Source organism: Pan paniscus, chromosome 6 (genome assembly GCF_029289425.2).
Source record: "Pan paniscus chromosome 6, NHGRI_mPanPan1-v2.0_pri, whole genome shotgun sequence".
Taxonomy (NCBI): Eukaryota; Metazoa; Chordata; class Mammalia; order Primates; family Hominidae; genus Pan; species Pan paniscus.
In genome coordinates this window covers 117766889-117786554 of record NC_073255.2, presented here as the reverse complement: position 1 = coordinate 117786554, position 19666 = coordinate 117766889, and the positions used below count along the sequence as shown (strand labels likewise).

At 39.9% G+C, this 19666-nt stretch overlaps 1 protein-coding gene across 3 annotated transcripts in view; it reads right to left on the bottom strand.

The window, feature by feature from the left end:
- Positions 1 to 935: 935 nt before the first annotated feature.
- The window catches only part of CYP3A43 (cytochrome P450 family 3 subfamily A member 43), a 38879-nt gene continuing 20148 nt past the window's right edge, over positions 936 to 19666 (bottom strand). The window contains exons 5-13 of one of the 3 annotated variants that reach the window (XM_008968741.4): positions 19363 to 19476; positions 18710 to 18798; positions 17270 to 17418; positions 11231 to 11358; positions 10050 to 10116; positions 6981 to 7141; positions 5133 to 5359; positions 3274 to 3439; positions 936 to 1072 (exon numbers count right to left, since the gene is read on the bottom strand). In XM_008968741.4, the coding sequence (XP_008966989.1) occupies positions 977 to 1072; positions 3274 to 3439; positions 5133 to 5359; positions 6981 to 7141; positions 10050 to 10116; positions 11231 to 11358; positions 17270 to 17418; positions 18710 to 18798; positions 19363 to 19476 (1197 nt within the window). In that variant the 3' untranslated portion in view covers positions 936 to 976. The remainder of the gene's footprint in view (positions 1073 to 3273; positions 3440 to 5132; positions 5360 to 6980; positions 7142 to 10049; positions 10117 to 11230; positions 11359 to 17269; positions 17419 to 18709; positions 18799 to 19362; positions 19477 to 19666) is intronic. The other 2 variants (XM_003815721.5, XM_057302723.2) reach the window with 2 other exon arrangements.

Genomic DNA, 19666 nt, shown 5'->3' with positions numbered 1-19666 from the left:
AGCCCCATTTCTTTGGGATGAAGCAGAAAAGGAAAAGGAAGAACTCTGTGCAGCCTCTGATACCGGCTGAAACTGATGAATACCTTTAGCTTTGCTGCCCAATCAGTTGACTAATAAACCACATTTTATTCGGTGTTCATTATGTTAAAACATTTGGGAGTTAAAGGTGAAATAGAACAAGTATAGGAAAACATGTTCCCTGCCTTCCAGCACTATCAGGTGAGATGAGATATAACATTAAATCAAAACTAATAATGTAAAAATAAGTTCCTAAGTTGAATGTTACCAAAATATGTGCTTCAAAAGAGGCCAATGAAACTACGAATATGTTTTCTAAACAATGGGCAAAGTCACAGTGGTTTAACTCACACCTAGATTAATAATCAAGTTAGAGTCCTGTAAAAGACCCCACAGAACCAGCAATTATAATGACCAAAAATATTTATTTGTTGATCCTTATTGATCTAATTCTGTAGATTCATCCTTAATATGCAGGAAGACATCAGATAACAGTTTTGTAAAGAGGTGCTTATTGACTTTCTCAATATAATACTTATTATAGAATATCACAAATGGAACATGTAATATAAATGTCACTATGAGAATCACAAGTATAATTTTCCTTTTCATTAAAAATTGTTGGTAAAATTGTTGAGAAATGTTTATTCTCTGATCACAGCTCAGGAGGACTTGAGGGTACTAACTATAGGTGGTGGGGAGATAGTCTTATGAGAACTAGAGAAGATGACTGTACTTATTTAGCATTGATTTGTCACCTGCTTCATAGTATGCAACGTGTAATACTCTACCCAGACAATGAGAGCTCAATGAATGTAGAGAATTTCTAATAATTCACCCAGTACACTAGGTTAATTAAGCTCATCTTCATTTCTGAGTTTTATTCACAAAACAATTTGAAGTGTCTAGTGTTCTGGGATACAGCTTTCTTGAACAAAGTGGAAGTCCTTAGGGAAAGTCAGGGTCCACTTGTAATCCCATCTCTTAAGTGCACTTTTAGAACAATAGGTTTTTCTGGTTGAAGAATTGGTAGATTGTCTAATTTCAGTGGGATCTGCAAAAGTTAAACAAGAATATTCAGAAACAATGAAGCAAATGAAGAAAAGATAGAAGCAAAATAAAAAAGATGACATCAAGGGTAATGCTTTGCAATGACTAAAAAAAAACTACTTTCAGCACCGTACATGTTGGTTTATTTGTACTTGTTCAGTTAGCTCTGTGAAGATTGGATAGTGAAAGCATTTACCATTCATCATTTAACAAAATATTTATTGAGTATCTATTCTGTGCCAGGCTTGAGATTGTTCATGCTGGCTTCTGTTCCTTTTTATTTAAATTTTAAGCAAAGAGATATTTTAAAAAATCAAATCCAGATTATTAGGCATTATGTTAAACTATTTTGGAAAAGCCATATAAAGTTAATTTTGTATATGATGAAACTTGCAAGGTAATCCTCAGTAGGTGTTATATATTTCAATTATATGGACAGTCTTCAACTTATTAAGCATTCACTAACTCCATCCAACTGAACCCATCCAGTGTAATGATCGGAAGAGACCTTCAAGAAGCATTATGCTTTTGTTTTTTACTTCTTCTCTTGATTTCCAAAGGAAATGCAAATGGGAAGCTTCTCAAGGCCTATAGTGTTTTGACTAATACTTTGAGCCCTCATTCTCACCAAGTCACTTCAGTGTCAGGGGAGCAGCCAGCAGAGAAATGTTCTGATGTCAGTTGAGTGAAGGGCAGGCAAATTGTCATGGAAATTGAAAAGTGCCAGCTAGTAGATGCTTGGGAAATTGCCAGGGAGTATCACCCCACCCCATGTGTGCCAGAGACCTGCTTTTATTCAGAGTTGAGCCCCTGTCTGTACACACTTAGAGGATGGATGTACAGCTTCCCTAAAGCCACAAATAAGATTGAAACCCTGTCTATTCTTCTTCCTTCCCATGCACAAAGCCTACTTTAGAATAGGAGTTGCATAGTAAATGCACAAGTCCTAGAAATAAGGCTTATAGGGCCTTGCTCGATATAAATAAATGACAAGTGTTCATTAAGTTCTTCAGAGAAAGGATTCCATATCTTTCTATTAATGTGACTCATTATTTTAAAATTTCAAATGGCATGAATGTTTTTCCTGCAGACAGACATACACACTCAAATATACAAATTTCACATATTAAATTTAAAAATTAAACAGCTTAAAACTTGTATCCAAGAACTCCAAATCAACTGAAACTCACTCCTTAAACATGTGTGGAATGCCTGCAATGGATAATGTCCTCTGCAAGACACTATTGGACTTTTATGAAAGAATTAAAACAAAACAACACAAATGGGGCAGAGAGGAGAAATTCTTAGAATAGAGAAAAGACTTGTAGAATAAAACTGAGTGGTTTAATGAAAAGTATAAGATTAGGTGATGATAACAGCCTGCAATAAATAGTAACAAAGCAGAAGAATAACTGGCCCTGTACTCGATGGGGAAGGTTTCTTAGAGTGGCTTGGGGAATTGATGTAGGACTTGTGGGATAGGAACATAATGAGAAGGAAAAGAAGAACATTCATAGAGCTATTATTGGGTTGAAAAGATGCACAGCTTGTATGAAGCAGCGAAGCAGTGCTCCTGGAAGATAAGGTCAAATGGTCAGGATGGCCTTGGACTGTAAGCATCTTTTCTATCTGGCAGAAATACCTTAAATTAGTGATTCCCAACATTGGCTTCACATGAGGACCAATGGGAGAGCTTTTAAAGCCACAACTCTGGGCAAATTAGTTTAGAATTTGTGAGATGATCCAGGCATCATGAATTTTTGAAGCTCCCCAGTGATTCCAATGTACAGCTAGTGGTTGAGAAACACTGTCATGAGAAAGCTTCTGCAAGTTCTAGTGGAGGAGAGCACCATTCAAAAGTCCTGACAAAGTAATCATTGCACTTCATGATTGTGCAAAACACTTCCTCATCTTTACAGTTGACATGAAACTGAATTTAAAATTTGCTCAAGTTCACAGAGACTGAACATAATTATACCATGCTAATCTATATTGACATTAGATGATCTTTATAGTTCTGTCTTTATAAAGCTACAGATTTTGAACTCCAGAAGTGATTCATCTTTAAGCATTATGGATAGCTCCAATTAGATTCTTTGTCCTACAGAGCAAATTATTGAAAAATGAACAATAATTTTTAAAAAATGTAGACTTCTCAGTTTAAAAAACTCCCAATAAACATTATTTATAAGAAAGTTTACTGACCTGAGTCTCTTTACAAGGTTTGAAGGAGAAGTTCTGCAGTGCTCTAATGACACCAAGTTTTATGTTTGTGAGAGCAAACCTCATGCCAATGCAGTTTTGGGGTCCAGCTCCAAAAGGTATGTATCTGTAAAGATCTATGCTGTCCTTGTTCTTCTTACTGAACCTACTTTCACAGTAGTACATAAAAACAAGTTAATGAAACATAAAAACTATTAAAACTACACGTTATGCAGGGTGTGGTGGCTTTTGGGAGGCGAGGACCTCCTTGGCCTCCCAAAGTGTTGGGATTACAGGTGTTAGCCACCACACCTGGCTGGCTATACAATTTTTGAAGGTTAAACCCATGTTTATTCAAATTTGATTCCTCAATATTTGATTATATTGTGAAAAAATTTTGATGGAGGAAAGTGATAATGCCCTTGTGGTTATGTGTTTTTAAAAGACTACTTATATTTTAGAGAAAATTCTGAAATATTTACAGGTTATTTCTTCAAGATAACATTGTAGTCACAGAGAGGATTGTGGTGGTGTGTGGACAGGGAAGCTGACATGCAGCATTGACTATTGAGACAGGTGATGAACACAGGGAGATGCATTAATACTGTTCTATAGCCTGGTGTCTATAGAATATAGTTATGTGTATGTCAAACATTCTTCACAACAGACTTTTTTTAGTATATGGATTTCTCACTGCCTGGCCCAGTTCCTGACACAAGGTAACCACTTACTATCTGTTTGGTGACTGAATGATGCAAAGAGAAGTACAATGAGTGGTCTCTGATTTTGTGTTGGTGCAGCCACAGGAGGTGGAAGTGCCAAGATGGAGGAAACACAGAAGTCCTCTACTCCAGAAAACAGAGAAATTGGTCAATTCTGATTTGCTCTTCCAACAAGTATTATGTACAGAGTCTGTGCCAGCAGTAGAGACAGCATGCCTAACAAGACAAGGTCCCTATTGGGAAGTTTATAGTTAGGGGCCAATAAAAGTCTAGATCCCAGGCCTCACCAGCCAGTGCCCTACAAAGTTCATTCCAAATTTTCCTTTCCAAAATGGGAAAATATCAACTATTTCCAGAGTGCAAATTGTGCCCAAAGCCTGACCTTGGCTCTGAATTCCCAGAATATCATGCCCAACACTTCCAAAGAAGAACTTCTGAGAAGTCTAGAAAGCAGGTGACTTTGCTTTGGAAGAGTCATCAACAACTGAGAGTATAAGGGAGCCGGCACAGGACTGCAGACACAAACAGGACCAGGAGAACCTCTGCTTCCCTCTGTCCTCAATGAAGTGGCTTAAACCATCAGGGATGAGGATGTCTCAGGATCTCAGCCTGCACTTTCACAGTTACATTACGGAAAACAGCAAGCAATGTTGAAAGAAAAAGGAATGTGGAAACATGTCCTAAACGTGGTGCTAAGTTCAGAGAGCTAAAGGGCACAGCAAAGAAAAACTGAAATGAATAACAAGCTTATATACTCAAAATAACATTATGGTGAAATGAATTATAGCTTATGCATATAGAAATATGTAGTAACATAAGATAGTAGATAGGTAATGGTTTACTTTGAAATGAAGTAAGCAGCAGTTCAAACTCAAATAAAATGTGATAGTATACTAGTTTTTAAAAATGTCTGTATGCATAGAAAAATGCCTACAAGACAGGCATTACATAGTTAATGAGGGTTGTTATAAGGTGTTTCTTAATCTATGGTTTGTAAAGTTTAACAGTTATCATTTTGTAATAAAAAACTTCCAAAATGAAAAGGCACATATTCAAATGATTGCCATGTGCATCGAGAGAGGCAGAATATACTTGAATCAGGCTGGTTGAGGGAAGGCTCCTTTCCCAGGGGCCTTGTACCTTTCAGGGCAGAACTTCTCAGGCTCTGTCCAGTACTTTGGGTCATGGTGAAGAGCATAGATTGGAACCATCACTGCTAACCCTTTGGGAATGAACACTCCATTGATTTCAATATCTTTCTTGCAGACTCTCATAACTCTACTAACAACTGGGAATAATCTGAGCGTTTCATTCACCACCATGTCAAGGTACTCCATCTGTACCAGGGCATCGTAGGTGACAGGTGCCTGGGAAGAAAGAAACAGATTTGGATAAATTGAGATTGGGAATTAACTTTCAACTTAGTCCATGCAGTACTATTGAAGTGTTAGGAGCTCCGGAGAATAATTCATTCTGGTAAAAGATTGTTGCATTTATAAATTATTTTAATAATTCTCCATACCCAGTGATGTGCTCGATGGCCCATTGAGATGTGTGGAGGAGTTATGAATTTGGCACAATCACTTACACAGAGACTGAAATCCTTGACATTACCATTTCGTGTTTTTTCTTTCTTGGGCGAACAAACATGACTAATAGACGATGGCCATTTGAATCACCTAAAATATGCCAAAGCCAGTGTCACCTTTCCAAAGACAGGCTATGCATCTGTACCAAGGAAAAAGAAAATGTAAAAAGCAAATTCTCTATTTCATACAAGCATTTAAAATGGAAAAGTCCTGTTTAGGCCAGGCATGGTGGCTCATGCCTGTAATCCCAACACTTTGGGAGGCCAAGGTGGGTGGATCACTTGTGGTCAGGAGTTTGAGACCAGCCTGGCCAACATGGTGAAACTCTGTGTCTACTAAAACTATAAAAATTAGCCGGGCATAGTAGCGCACGCCTGTAATCCCAGCTACTCAGGTGGCTGAGGCACGAGAATCACTTGAACTCTGGAGGCGGAGGTAGCAGTGAGCCGAGATCACCCCACTGCAGTCCAGCCTGGGCGACGAAGAAAGACTCCATGCAAAAAAAAATGTGGAGAGTAACACTATGTTATATAAAAACCCTATAAATAGTTTGGGGATAAACTAGTTCTTTTGTAACCCAAATATGACAAAAGAACTTTATAACTGGACAGGGCACACAATTTCAGTGCTACTGAGAGTTGTAAACAGGATAGGAACCCTCCGGGCAGCCCCATCCTGTCTTTCTCGAACAATTTCCCACTTGTTCCTTCAGGCCTGGACCATGAACTTAGATGAACATTCCTTTGTGTTCACCTCACTGCCAAACCAGGGCCAGCCCCAAGGCCAGATCTCGTTACACCATAAAGAATTCCAATTTGGGCAGAATTCTGGAAACAGTGTGGGTAATACGTGGCTAGCATTTGGTGTTATATTTGGAAGGTAATATTGTAGAGGTTAAGTGTTTGGCCCAGGCGTCAGGCACCCTGGGTCCTAGCTTGGCTTCTTCACCACTAGCTACTTGACTGGAGCAGAGAGAGGTGTGAGGCAGAGCTGAGTCAGCCTGCCCAGCGCACCCAGGGCCAGGTTCCATCAGACCACTGCCAGACCACAGCGAGTCCAGCCAATATCAGCAGAGCTCACTATCCAGACTTGTGAGCAATAAATGATTGTTTTTAGTTGTCATTGAGATTTCTGGATATTTTTTACTTGGTGTTATGTTGGTAACAGACAACGGATGCAGCAGGACCAGCACTGTTTCACAAAGATCTTACACTTACGCAAGAAGCATCCACTACCTACGAATCTCCCTTTGTTTTTACTCTTTACAGCCTTTCTGCATAGTGTAAGTGAAAGAACTGATGCTTACGCTTTTTGCAAAAATTGTCCTGGCAAGTGGTGAGGAGGCATTCTTGCTGAGGCTTCACCTTCTCCCTCCTTCTCCAGGGGATCATCCCCTTACCTTATTGGGTAAAACTGCGTCAATCTCCTCCTGCAGTTTCTGCTGGACATCAGGGTGAGTGGCCAGTTCATACATAATGAAGGGGAGAGTGGTGCTAGTTGTGTCATAGGCAGCAAAAATGATGATAATTGACTGGGCCACAAGCTCCAGATCAGACAGAGCTGAAAGGAGAAGAAATATATTTTAGGAAAAGTGGTTAGTGTAGAGCATCACAGTTTAGATGAAGCAAAATTCCAGTGAAGCTCCCAAATCCCTAAGAGCAAAAATAGAAAAGCAATTCAGAGTCACACTGGGGGTGGCTTCACTCTGATGTGTATCCTACAGAGCCAGAATAAGGCAAAGTCACTTTAATCCAGTTTTTTTCCAGGGTCTACACGATTGTGGGCCATTCACTCCTCATCATACCATCCCCACCAGCTGCACAGCTGGGTAACTTTCAAAGAGAGCATTTCTGTCTAACATACTCAGTGTTATAGGGATGTCCCTTGGATAATCATAGAAGTTCTTTATCTATAAGTAAACGTGGAGTAACATTCTCCCCAGGGAAGATTTAAATTACTCTAGCTACAATATAGCTTGACAAACAATGAGACAGTTTGCAATACTAAGGCTTGATTTTAGGGAAATATAAAGGAACTTTTCTCTAAACATGTTTGCGGGAATCCAAGGGAAGAATATTGGGCTCTTGCCACTCAAAATGTGGTCCATGGACCAGCAGCACCAGCAGCATCTGGGAGCTTATCAGAAATGCAAAATCTCAAACCCTACCCTCAAACTGCAGAATCAAAATCTGAACTTTCATGAGATGTGGTAATTTGTGAGCCCAGCATGGCTTGAGAAGCATGGATTACATCTTTGAGTGACATCAAGTAATAGAGTTCCTAGGGCACTAGTCTTCAAAATGGATGACCTCTGGATATACGAAAGCTACAGAGACAAAAATCTAGAAGTGAGGTGATTGACTGTAGTCCAATGAGTGGTTTTAATAAAACAGCAGGAGGCTGGGCACAATGGTGCAAGCGTGTAATCCCAGCACTTTGGGAGGCTGAGACAGGAGGATCATTGAGGTCAGGAGTTTGAGACCAGCCTGGCCAACATGGTGAAACCCCATCTCTACTAAAATTACAAAAAACCCCACAACTGGGTGTGGTGGTGGGCGCCTGTAGTCCCAGCTACTCGGGAGGCTGAGGCAGGAGAATTGCTTGAACCTGGGAGGCAGAGGTTGCAGTGAGCCAAGATCAGACCACTTCACTCCAGCCTGGGTGACAGAGGGAGACTCCATCTCAAATAATAATAATAATAATACAGCAGGAAGAATGCATGTATAGATGGGCATTGGCCAACATGAAATATAAAAACAATAGGGTCTAGTGAGTGGAATTCATAGTGCCTATTCCATCCTGGCCCGAATAGCATCTTCCTTAGTACATGCCCATTCTCTCTGCTCCACTTCATGCTCACTGAACAGCATTTATGACTACAGGTTTGCCTCCCTCTTGATATTTCTCCCAAGAAAAGCTTAGCACAGTCAGCCATTGGTCTGTTTGATCAGGACTGGATTAAGACCTTTAGAGACCTAGGGTACTAAAATAAATATGGTGCCCACTCCAACCATGTATTTCATAACTGAAAACAATACAAGATGAGTGTGAGAAAGGTCTACAGAGTTGTGATTTACTGGTGATAATTTTCATGATGATGTGGGTAAATTCAACTTTCCAATTATTTTATTCAGTTGGCATGAACTCCAGGACATGGAATTGAAATGAAATCATAATCTCAAAGTGTAGATCTGCTACCCAGTAGGGCAGGCACTAGCCACAGGTGGCTACTTAAATTTAATTAATTAAAATTAGATATACTTAAAAATTATTCTTCATTGGCAGCAGCTACATGTTCAGTACTCAATAGCCATGTATCTAGTGATGTCTGTATTGAGCAACAAAACGATAGACTGTTTCCCTTTTCACAAAAAGTTGCATTGGGACAGATGGACAGATGATAGATGACACATAGACAAGTAGATGAAGACATAGATATATTTACAATGGTGTGTTTGAGTTAAACATTTCCTGCTCTTTATTTTTACTTATTTTATTTATTTAGTATTATTTTTGAGACGGAGTCTCACTCTGTTGCCCAGGCTGGAGTGCAGTAGTGTGATCTTGGCTCACTGCAACCTCCGCCTCCCTGGTTCAAGTGATTCTCCCACCTCAGCCTCCCAAATAGCTGGGATTACAGGTGTGCGCCACCACCCACACCCGGCTAGTTTTTGTATTTTTAGTAGAGACAGGGTTTCGCCATGTTGGCCAGGCTGGTCTTGAACTCCTGACCCTAGGTGATCCACCAGCCTTGGCCTCCCAAAGTGCTGAGATTACAGATGTGAGCCACCATGCCCCGCCTCCACTTCCTGCTCTTTAGAATTAATTGTTAATATTCACAATTATGTCATATGGTTGTCAAACTTTGATGGCTTGAAATTGATCATGGTCATTATTTTGCGACCATCATAGTAATGATGGTTTCAGTCAAAACCATCCATGGGTGGTAAAACTAGTAGGTGAAAAATTGAAGAGGAAAAGGACATTACACAGTCTTAAAGGTTTTCTCACAGTTACTTTTCCATTATATAGGGAAAAATAAAACCCGTCAGTAGATTAACCTTGTGAACACACTTTCACCAAGTGTTTCCAGTTAAAATCACCCTTATTTGGACAGTGTGTCTCCTGATTGGATGTTAGATGTACGTTTCCAAGCAGAGGTTCTGAGTAAGTGGATCTGGAGGAGGCTGAGAACTGGCATTTTATCTGATGTGGGTGATCCACAGATCACTGACCGACCTCCGGGAGTGCCACACTTGTTCAGGGTTGCCCTTCAAGCCTGGAATGTGGCTATGCCTGTGTGCTTCTAGAAAGTGCCTCCAGCTATCATTTATAACATCCAAATGTGTGCCTTTCTGCAATGTGGAAGAAATTCCCATTTTCCTGGAAAACTTTCTGCACATTTTCAGAACATGGCCTTCTCTCTGAGTGTCCCCATCAGTAGCCCCCGGATACAGTTCTTGGTTACCTTTATGGGACTTTGTTTCTTTGGAATTCTGGGAGTCGATCATCTGTTGAAAGAAATCTACTCGATGCTGGAAGCAAAAAGAGAAATTTTAATGACAGAAAGTCACTTGTGAAGTCAGAAGTGAATCAGGAGTCCAGTCCTAAGCACCCCTCCTGAGAATATGCTCTCTTTAAGTTCAGAAGTGTAATGGGTGTTGCCTGAGTCACCAATGTTTAGAATAAAATCATGCATCTAAAACCTTGGAGAGCAGGATGTTTCCTTGAGAGAAATCCTTTTGTCATGTCTATCTGCTTTTTAGTCTTTGCTCTCCCTGATCCTCAGCTTCTCTGGCCTTTGGACACAACTTCCTGGCCAAAGAGTTGTCAGCTCATTCTCTAGTCATAATTTCTTGAACAGGAAGAAGTCCTGAATTTCAATCCTATTTGTTCTGCTGCTTTTATTCTTAACCAATGGACAAATAGATTAATCTCTGGATAATCCCAGGGGAGCTGATTTGAATGCATCTTCAAATACTCCCCACTCCTAGAACTCTATACAATGTTCAGTGTCACCTAGGAGACCCAGTCCTGCATTCCTGACTTTGAGGCATCATCATCGGGCTGGTCTCCAGGGCTCATAAAGGCAAAGTTGGATCAGTCAGCTTGCACCCACAATGCCCAGAGAAGACCCCTGCCCAGTCCAGGCTATGACAGGACTGAAATTGAACATACACTTACTTCTGCAGGTAGCCTGGTAGGGACTCCTGCTGAGGAAGGTGTAAAAATAACAGGCTTGGACTTGAAATGATTCCTTACTAATATAAGAACTACGGAAATTGTAATACCCATAAAATAATTTTATCAGTCATTTTTATCCAGTCAGATTTATTGGCAACTTTATACAGTCAAATTTATTGACAATTTACTGAAAGGAAGAGAAGCGGTAAAGCTTCTATCTCTACATTATTTATGCCATAATATACTAAAGTCATGCCTATTATTAAATTCCAAATGCTGTTTCACTCATTCTCTTTCTTCCCCAAGCTTCACCTTCTTTATTCCCAGCAAAATGTAAAAACCCTCTTGGTCTAAAGTTCTCTAGCTGCCTTTAAAAAACACAGATAAGTACACAAATCGTATGTAAACAGCCCAAAAATATAATAAAAAAGTGAACATTCTCATGTCACCACCACCAGATTTTACCTTTTGCTTATCTTTGAGGCGACTTTCTTTCATCCTTTCAATGGAATTTTTTAAAAAATGGGTAACATCTTTTGGAAACAAACCGATATTTAGGGCTTCAAAAACTGGGGTAAGAAATGGAAAGAGTGCTATAGGAAAATTAAATAGAAAAAGAAAAAATAAATCATAGTGAAAAATGTGAAATTTACCTACAACAATTACAATTTTCTCTACCTATAGACTTCAGGGTTCTCAACCAGGATCCATTTCCTGTATGACCTTTGCCCCTCTTCCTGTATGACCTTTGCCCCTCTTCCATGCCAATGGCTGAGCAAGAGCAGATCCACACATAGGGGCCTCCACTATAGCAGTGAGATCAGTGGTCCCTTCTGCATCTTCAGAGTGACCAAAGGAACAGAATTAAATTCCCTGACTTCTTAGCCTTTATCTACTGGACTAGAATCTCTTTGGATAGCCTGCTGCTTTAATGAATCATGTTTTTCCATGAAATAGTAGTCAGGATAGAAACAATATGGCAAATGTCCTTCAACTACCATGGAATGAAACTAGAAATCAATAAAAGCAAGAGAATTGCACTTAGGGAGGCTGAGGCAGGCAGATTGCTTGAGGTCAGGAGTTTGAGACCAGCCTGACCAACATGGCGGAACCCCATCTCTACTGATACAAAAATTAGCCGGGCATGGTGGCATGTGCCTGTAGTCCCAGCTACTTGGGACCCAGTCATGAGAATCGCTTGAACCAGGGAGGCGGAAGTTGCAGTGAGCTGAGATTGTGCCACTGTACTCCAGCCTGAGTGACAGAATGAAAATGTCTCTCGAAAGAAAAAAAAAAAGAGAGAGAGAGAAAAGAGAATTGGAAAACTCACAAATATGTGGGAGTTAAACAATACACTTTTAAGTAACCAATGAGCTGAAGTAGAAAGCAAAAGGACAATTAGAAATTGTTTTGAGATGAAGAAAAATGAAGACATGATGTGCCAAAGCGTATGGGATGTAGCCAAAGCAATGTTCAGAGGGAAATTTATAGTTGTGAATGTCAGATAATCTCAAATCAATAACCTAAATGTATACCATAACACACTGAAAAATGAAGAGTAAACTAAAACTAAAGCCAGCAGAAAGGGGGAAAATAATAAAAACTAAAGTGTAACCTAATGAAATACAGATTTAAAAGCAATAAAGAAAACCAAAAATTGGTTCCTTGAAAATATCATCAGCCGGGCGCGGTGGCTCACGCCTGTAATCCTAGCACTTTGGGAGGCTGAGGCGGGTGGATCACCTGAGGTGAGGAGTTAGACCAGCCTGGCCAACATGGCAAAACCCCGTCCCTACTAAAAATGCAAAAGTTAGCTGGGCATGGTGGTGGACACTTGTAATCCCAGCTACTCAGGAGGGTGAGGAAGGAGAATTGCTTAAACCCGGGAGGCAGAGGTTTCAGTGAGCCTAGATCACGCAACTTTTTTGAGACTCTGTCTCAAAAAAAAAAAAATTATCAAAACTCAAAACTCATGGACATAGAGAGTAGAAGGATGGTGACCAGACTCTGGGAAGGGTAGTGGGGGCGGGGGAGGTAAGGATAATAAAAGGTTACAAAAAATAGAAAGAATGAATAAGACCTATGATTTGATAGCACAACACAGTGACTACAGTCAATAATAACTGTACATTTTAAAATCATTTAGAGTGCAATTGGAATGTCTGCAATTCAATGGATAAATGCTTGAGGGGATGGATTCCCCATTCTCCATAATGCTCTTATTTCACATTTCATGCCTGTATCAAAACCATCTCGTGTACCCCATAAATGCATACACCAACTGTGTATCCACAAAAGTTAAAAATAAAAAAATTAGCTTCAAAAATAAAGCTCAAGGCTGGGCGCGGTGGCTCACGCCTATAATCCCAGCACTTTGGGAGGCCGAGGCAGGTGGATCACCTGAGGTCAGGAATTCGAGACCAGCTTGACCAACAGTAAAAACCTTGTCTTTACTAAAAATACAAAAATTAGCCAGGCATAGTATTGCATGCCTGTAGTCCCAACTACTCTGGAGGCTGAGGCAGGAGAATCGCTTGACCCCAGGAGGTGGAGGTTGCAGTGAGCCAACATCGTGCCATTGCACTCCAGCCTGAGCGGCAAGAGCAAAAGTCCATCTCAAAAAAAAAGCTCAAATTTTACCACAAAAGAAAATATCATCAAAATTGGCAAACTTTTAGCTACATTGATGAAGAAATAAAAAGAGATGACTCAGTTTACTAGTCTCAGAAATAAAAGATGGGAAATAATTACTATTGACATTTAAGAAAAATAAAAAGTAGCATAAAGATATTCTCGTAACAATTTTATTATTAGAACAATTGTATAAATTAGATAACAGGTAAAATGGATAAATTCTTTGAAAGACACAAACTACAGAAACTGAGTTGGAAAGAAACAGACAATCTGAATAGATCTATAACATATAAAGGCATTGAATCAGTAATCAAAACTACCCACAAAGAAAAGGCCAGGCCAGATAGTTCCAATAATGAATTCTACCTAATATTTAAAGGAGAATTAATATCCATTCTACAAACACTTTAAAAAACTAGGAAATGAGGGAACATTTCCAAATTCATTCTATAAGGCCAGTATTACCATCATATTAAAACTGGACAAATATATCACAGGATAAAGAAACTACAGACTAACATATCTTGTAAATATAAATGCACAAATCCTTAACAAAATACTAGCAAACTGGATCAATCTAGCAACATATAAAAATAATTATATACCATAACCAAGAGGGGTTTACCCCAGGGAAACAAGGTTGTGTAATATACCATGTCAATTAAATGAAAACACACAATCGTCTCAGTATGAGTAAAAGCATTTGACAAAAATCCAAAAGACTTTTGTGATAAAAACACTCAGCAACTAAAAATAGAAGAGAATTCTTCCACCTGATACAGGGCATCTATGAAACCCATAGCTAACCATACTTAGTACCTTTCCCCCTAAGATCATGAATGAGACAAGGATACCTCTCTCAGCACTTCTATTTACCTATTAAAACTAACAAATGTGTTCAGAAATATTTGAAGATAGAAGGTCAATATACAGAAATAAACTGTATTTCTGTACATTACAATATACAATCCAAAAGTGGAATTAAAAAATTGTATTTACCATAACATCAAAATATTAGTGATACACTTATCAGGAATAACATTAACAAAAGTGCAAAACCCAGACTCTGAAAAATACAAAACACTGTTGAAATAAATGAAAGAGTATCTAAATAAAAGGAACCACCACCCCGTGTTCACAGATTAGAAAACTTAAAAAGGTCAAAATGGCAATACTTCTCAAATGGATCTGCAGATTTAATGTATTATCAGAATCCTAGCTAGATTCTTTGTAGAAATTGACAAGTTGATTTTAAAATTGATTTGGAATTGTAAGGGATGCAGAGTAGTCAGAACAATGTTGAAAAAGAATCAAGTTGCAGGACTCATACTTCCCAATTTCAAAACTTACCACAAAGCTCTAATAATCAGGACAATGTGATACTGGCATAAAGATAGAAGTATAGTTCAACAGAATAGAATTTACAGTCCAGAATACATCCACATGTCTCTGGTCCACTGAATTTTGAGGAAGGTGTCATGATCATTGAATGGGGACAAAATCGTCTTTTCAACAAATGGTCCTGGGACAACTGGATAGCCAAGTGTAAGAATAAAGCTGGGCTCTTACATCACACGGCATATAAAATGAAAATCAAGATGCATCGAAGACCTAAACAGAAGAGCTAAAACTATACAACCCTTAAAAGAAAACCAAGAGGGCAAATCTTCATGAGCTCACAATTGGCAAAAGATTCTTAGATTTGATACCTACAGGATAAGCAATAAAAGAAAAATACGCAAATCGTGCATCATCAAAATTAAAGTTCAAAGAAGTTCAAAGAAGATACAGTTCAAAGAAGATAAAGTTCAAAGAACAATATCAAGAAAGTAAAAAGACATGTATAGAATGGGAGAACAATTTTGCAAATCATATGCCTGAGAAGGAAGTTGTATGTAGAATATGTAAAGAACTCTTACCAATTAACAAAAAGAATTCAGCTGTATATGGGCAAAAGACTTGAACAGACATTTATCTAAAGAAGATATAAAGATGGCCAATGTTGCTCAATTTCATTAGCCATTAGAGAAGAGTAAATCAAAATCACGATGAGACCAGTTCACATGTAGTAAGGTGTCTATAATTTAAACAAATGAGAAAACCAAGTGTTGGCAAGAATGTAGAGAAATTAGAACCATTATATGCTCCTGGTAAAATGGTGCAGCTGTTGTGGGAAACAGTTTAGAAACTCCTTAAGAAGTGAAACATGGAATTACTACTATAAAACGCATCCATTCCACTGCTGAATGTATACCTAAAAGAAGAAAAATCAAGTATTCAAACATAAACTTGTAAACAACTATTCACAGCAGCACTATTCACAATAGTTGAAAGGTAGAAACAACACAAATGTCCATCAACTATGAATGGATAAGCAAAATGCAGCATATCTTTTTTTTTTTAGACGGGGTCTTGCTCTGTCACCAGGCTGGAGTGCAGTGGTGCGATCTCGGCTCACTGTAACCTCCACCTCCGGGTTCCAGCGATTCTCCTGCCTCAGGCTCCTGATAGCTGGGATTACAGACACCCGCCACCATGCCTGGCTAATTTTTGTATTTTTAGTAGAGACAGGGTTTTGCCAAGTTGGCAAGGATGGTCTGGATCTCTTGACCTTGTGATCCACCCACCTCGGCCTCCCAAAGTGCTGGGATTACAGGCATGAGCCACTACACCCAGCGCAAAATGCAGCATATCTATACAATGAAATATTATTTGGTCATAAAAAGAAATGAAGTACTGATCCATGTTTCAACATGAATTAACTTTGAAAATGTAATGCTAAATGAAAGAAGCCAGTCACAAAAGACCACATGTTATATGATTCAATTTATATGATATGTGCCAGATTAGGCAAATCTAGAGACAGAAAGTAGATTAGTGGTTGCTTAAAGCTGAGGGGGGTTTTGGGGCTGTGTGCAGTTGCTCACTCCTGTAATCCCAGAACTTTGGGAGGCCAAGGCAGAAAGATGGCTTGAGGCCGGGAGTTCAAGACCAGCCTGGGCAACATAAAAAAGGTGAGGAAGGCAGGGCATGGTGGCTCACTTTGGGAGGCTGAGGTGGGCAGATCACGAGGTCAAGAGATCGAGACCATCCTGGCCAACATGGAGAAACCCCATCTCTACCAAAAATACAAAAATTAGTTGGGTGTGGTGGCGCATGCCTGCAGTCTCAGCTACTTGGGAGGCTGAGGCAGGAAAATCACTTGAACCTGGAAGGCGGAGGTTGCAGTGAGCCGAGATTGAGCCACTGCACTCCAGCCTGGCAACAGAGTGAGACTCTGTTTAAAAAAAGAAAGAAAGAAAGAAAAAAAGGCCGGGTGTGGTGGCTCACACCTGTAATCCCAGCACTTTGGGAGGCTGAGGCGGGCAGATCATGAGGTTAGGGGTTCGAGACCAGCCTGACCAACATGGCAAAACCCCATCTCTACTAAAAATACAAAAATGAGCCAGGCGTGGTGGTGTGTACCTGTAATCGCAGCTACTCAGGAGGCTGAGGCAGGAGAATCACTTGAACCCAGGAGGTGGAGGTTTCAGTGAGCCCAGATCGCACCATGCACTCCAGCCTGGGGCAACACAGCAAGACTCTGTCTAAAAAAAAAAAAAAAATGGTGAGGAAGATTGGAAGGGGATGATGGTTAAATGGTATGTGGTTTCTGAGTTTACAAAAAATGTTCAGAAGTTTACAAAAATGTTCAGAAGTTAACAATGGTGTTGGTTGTGCATATCTTTAAATGTACCAAAAACCACTGAATTATACATTTTAAGTAGGTGAATTATATGGTATGTGAATTTTGTTTTCAATAAAACTGTTTTTAAAAATTAGACGAGAGAGAGAGAGAGAGAGAGAGAAATAACATAAAAGTCCACATACATATTAAGAGTAAAAAGGGATCCAAAAAATCCAATTTTAAAAGCTTCTTCATATTTTTCAGAAAGGGATCTTGTGGGTTGTTGAGAGAATCCAAGTTCACTCCAAATAATGTGCCAGTGATTACATCCATGGTGTAGGCCCCAAAGAAACTGAGCAGAGTAAAACACGGAAAATTAAAACCAGCACCTCTTTACCTTCCTTCTGCTATACACACAGCAAGAAGTGCTATGCCAGAGCAAGACAGGTGAAAACCCACACACAATCAGAACAACCTGCTGCATCATCTCCCATCATACTCTTGAGGCATTTATTGGGTATCAGTGATGCAGCTGGCCCTGTGCTGGGAGTGATGGAGACACTAAGGTGAGTTAGACTCACCTCTGAGCTCAAGGACCTCAGTCATAGGGAGACACAGACCCAACAATCAGACAATTACAGTAGTCTGTGTTGAGTGTGGATGGTAAAAGGTGTGTCAACACTGTGCTTCTGCAGGACAAGAATAAAATAATTAACTCTTTCTCGGCCAATCAATAAATTTGACATTGCCAGACCCCAGAGTCTATGCCCAGAGCTGATGTCTCTTCAGCACTTTATAGAACAGCCACACCCTGTTCAGACTTGCTGTGAGCGTCATGTCTCCACTGCACTCCCTGATAAGCCTCCTGAAACACCTGATTTTCCCCAACTCCTGGGATCTGAGGTTGCTCTGAGGGCAGATTATTTTTGTAAAAGTAAGAACTAACAGTGATATTGATTAAAGGAATAGATCACTCCAAAGTTGATTGGGGTATCCCATAGCTGAGTGACCACATGTCCCCAGTCTGCCCAGGACAGGTTCGGTTTACACGTTGTTCCAGCATAATTCAAATTACATTCCAGTTCAGACAATAAACAATAATAGCATTGCCCTACCTATAGCCTTTACAGAGTCTTTTAAAATTTAAGATTGGAGAAAAGAAATTAGAAGTGGTGGGAAGGTTTAATATTTCATATTTTGGTGGTATCCTCAGCAAAATAATGAAGGGATTGAAGTTATTCCAACTTCCTCATTGTAACTTTCCTGCCCCAGTCACTGCCAGCCAACAGCTATCAAACACCTTCCCTTCCCACCACTCCATAACGTCTATGCTCAAAACTTTAGTACAATCAGGTTTTTATTTTTTCTTTCTACACAATGTATTATTCTTTTGGAATATCCAAGGGGACAATGTAACAGATAAGTTATTCCTGGCTCCTATGCACAGGGGAGAAGATCCTTTTCTCTCAGCTTCCTAGCTTTCTTTTGTGAGCAACACCATCTTGGGTGGCCTATTGGAGTTGCAACACCACAGCCCTGCTTTTGTCCGGTCACTGGAGTAACCCAACAGTGGGAATATCAGCTCCACTGCAGGCAGCTGGGGGGGTTCATGACACTCAGAACCTCAAGACTGTGCTACTTACTCTTTCAAGTTGATGGACTTGCTGTTCTCTGCTTCCTGCCTCAGGCTTCTCACCAACATATCTCCACATTGGGAAATGATGGGGACCATCTAAAACACAACACCACCCATAGTTAACTACGCAGACTCGAGTCTCAGAAGGACATGGCTTTGCCCAGCATGGAACAGTAAATGACATTTTGTAATGACTCACCATGTCCTCTAGGACATAAATAGAAAAGACCGCCCCCTGCCCCTGTTTTTTGAGACAGAGTTTCGCTCTTGTTGCCCAGGCTGGAGTGCAATGGCGCAATCTTGGCTCACTGCAACCTCCGCCTCTAGATTCAAACAATTCTTCTGCCTTAGCCTTCTGAGCAGCTAGGATTATAGGCATCCGCCACCATGCCCAGCTAAATTTTGTATTTTTAGTAGAGTTGGGGTTTCACCATGTTGGCCAGGCTGGTCTCAATCTCCTAACCTCAGGTGATCCACCCACCTCGGCCTCCCAAAGTGCTGGCATTACAGGCATGAGCCACTGTGCCCAGCTGAAAAGACCCTTTTTAGAAAGCTCAAACTCAGTGGACTACCCATTAGAAAGGAACTATGATGATACTTACTACCTGTCTCCAGATTCATCCTTTAAGTTTCTAATTATAAATCACCTTATTTTCTTACTTCCTTGAATTTCACACTGGTGAAAGCTGGAGATAGCAGTGTTCGTATTCTCTTCCATTCTTCATCTTCGGCAAAACTTAAGGCACTTTTCAGAAATCCCATTGGACCTAAAGGCTTGAGTTCAAAGCAGAAGCAGTTTGTCCTACGTAAGTTTTAGAGATCTCCATGGTTGTAGAAAATGTGTTAAACAGGCATCATGAATTTAACAAATATTTAGTAACTATCTACTGGGTGGCAGGCTCTATACTAGATGCTCAATAAAGATTTATCTTGAATGTGTAGCCTCCTGTAAGCATATGGAAGG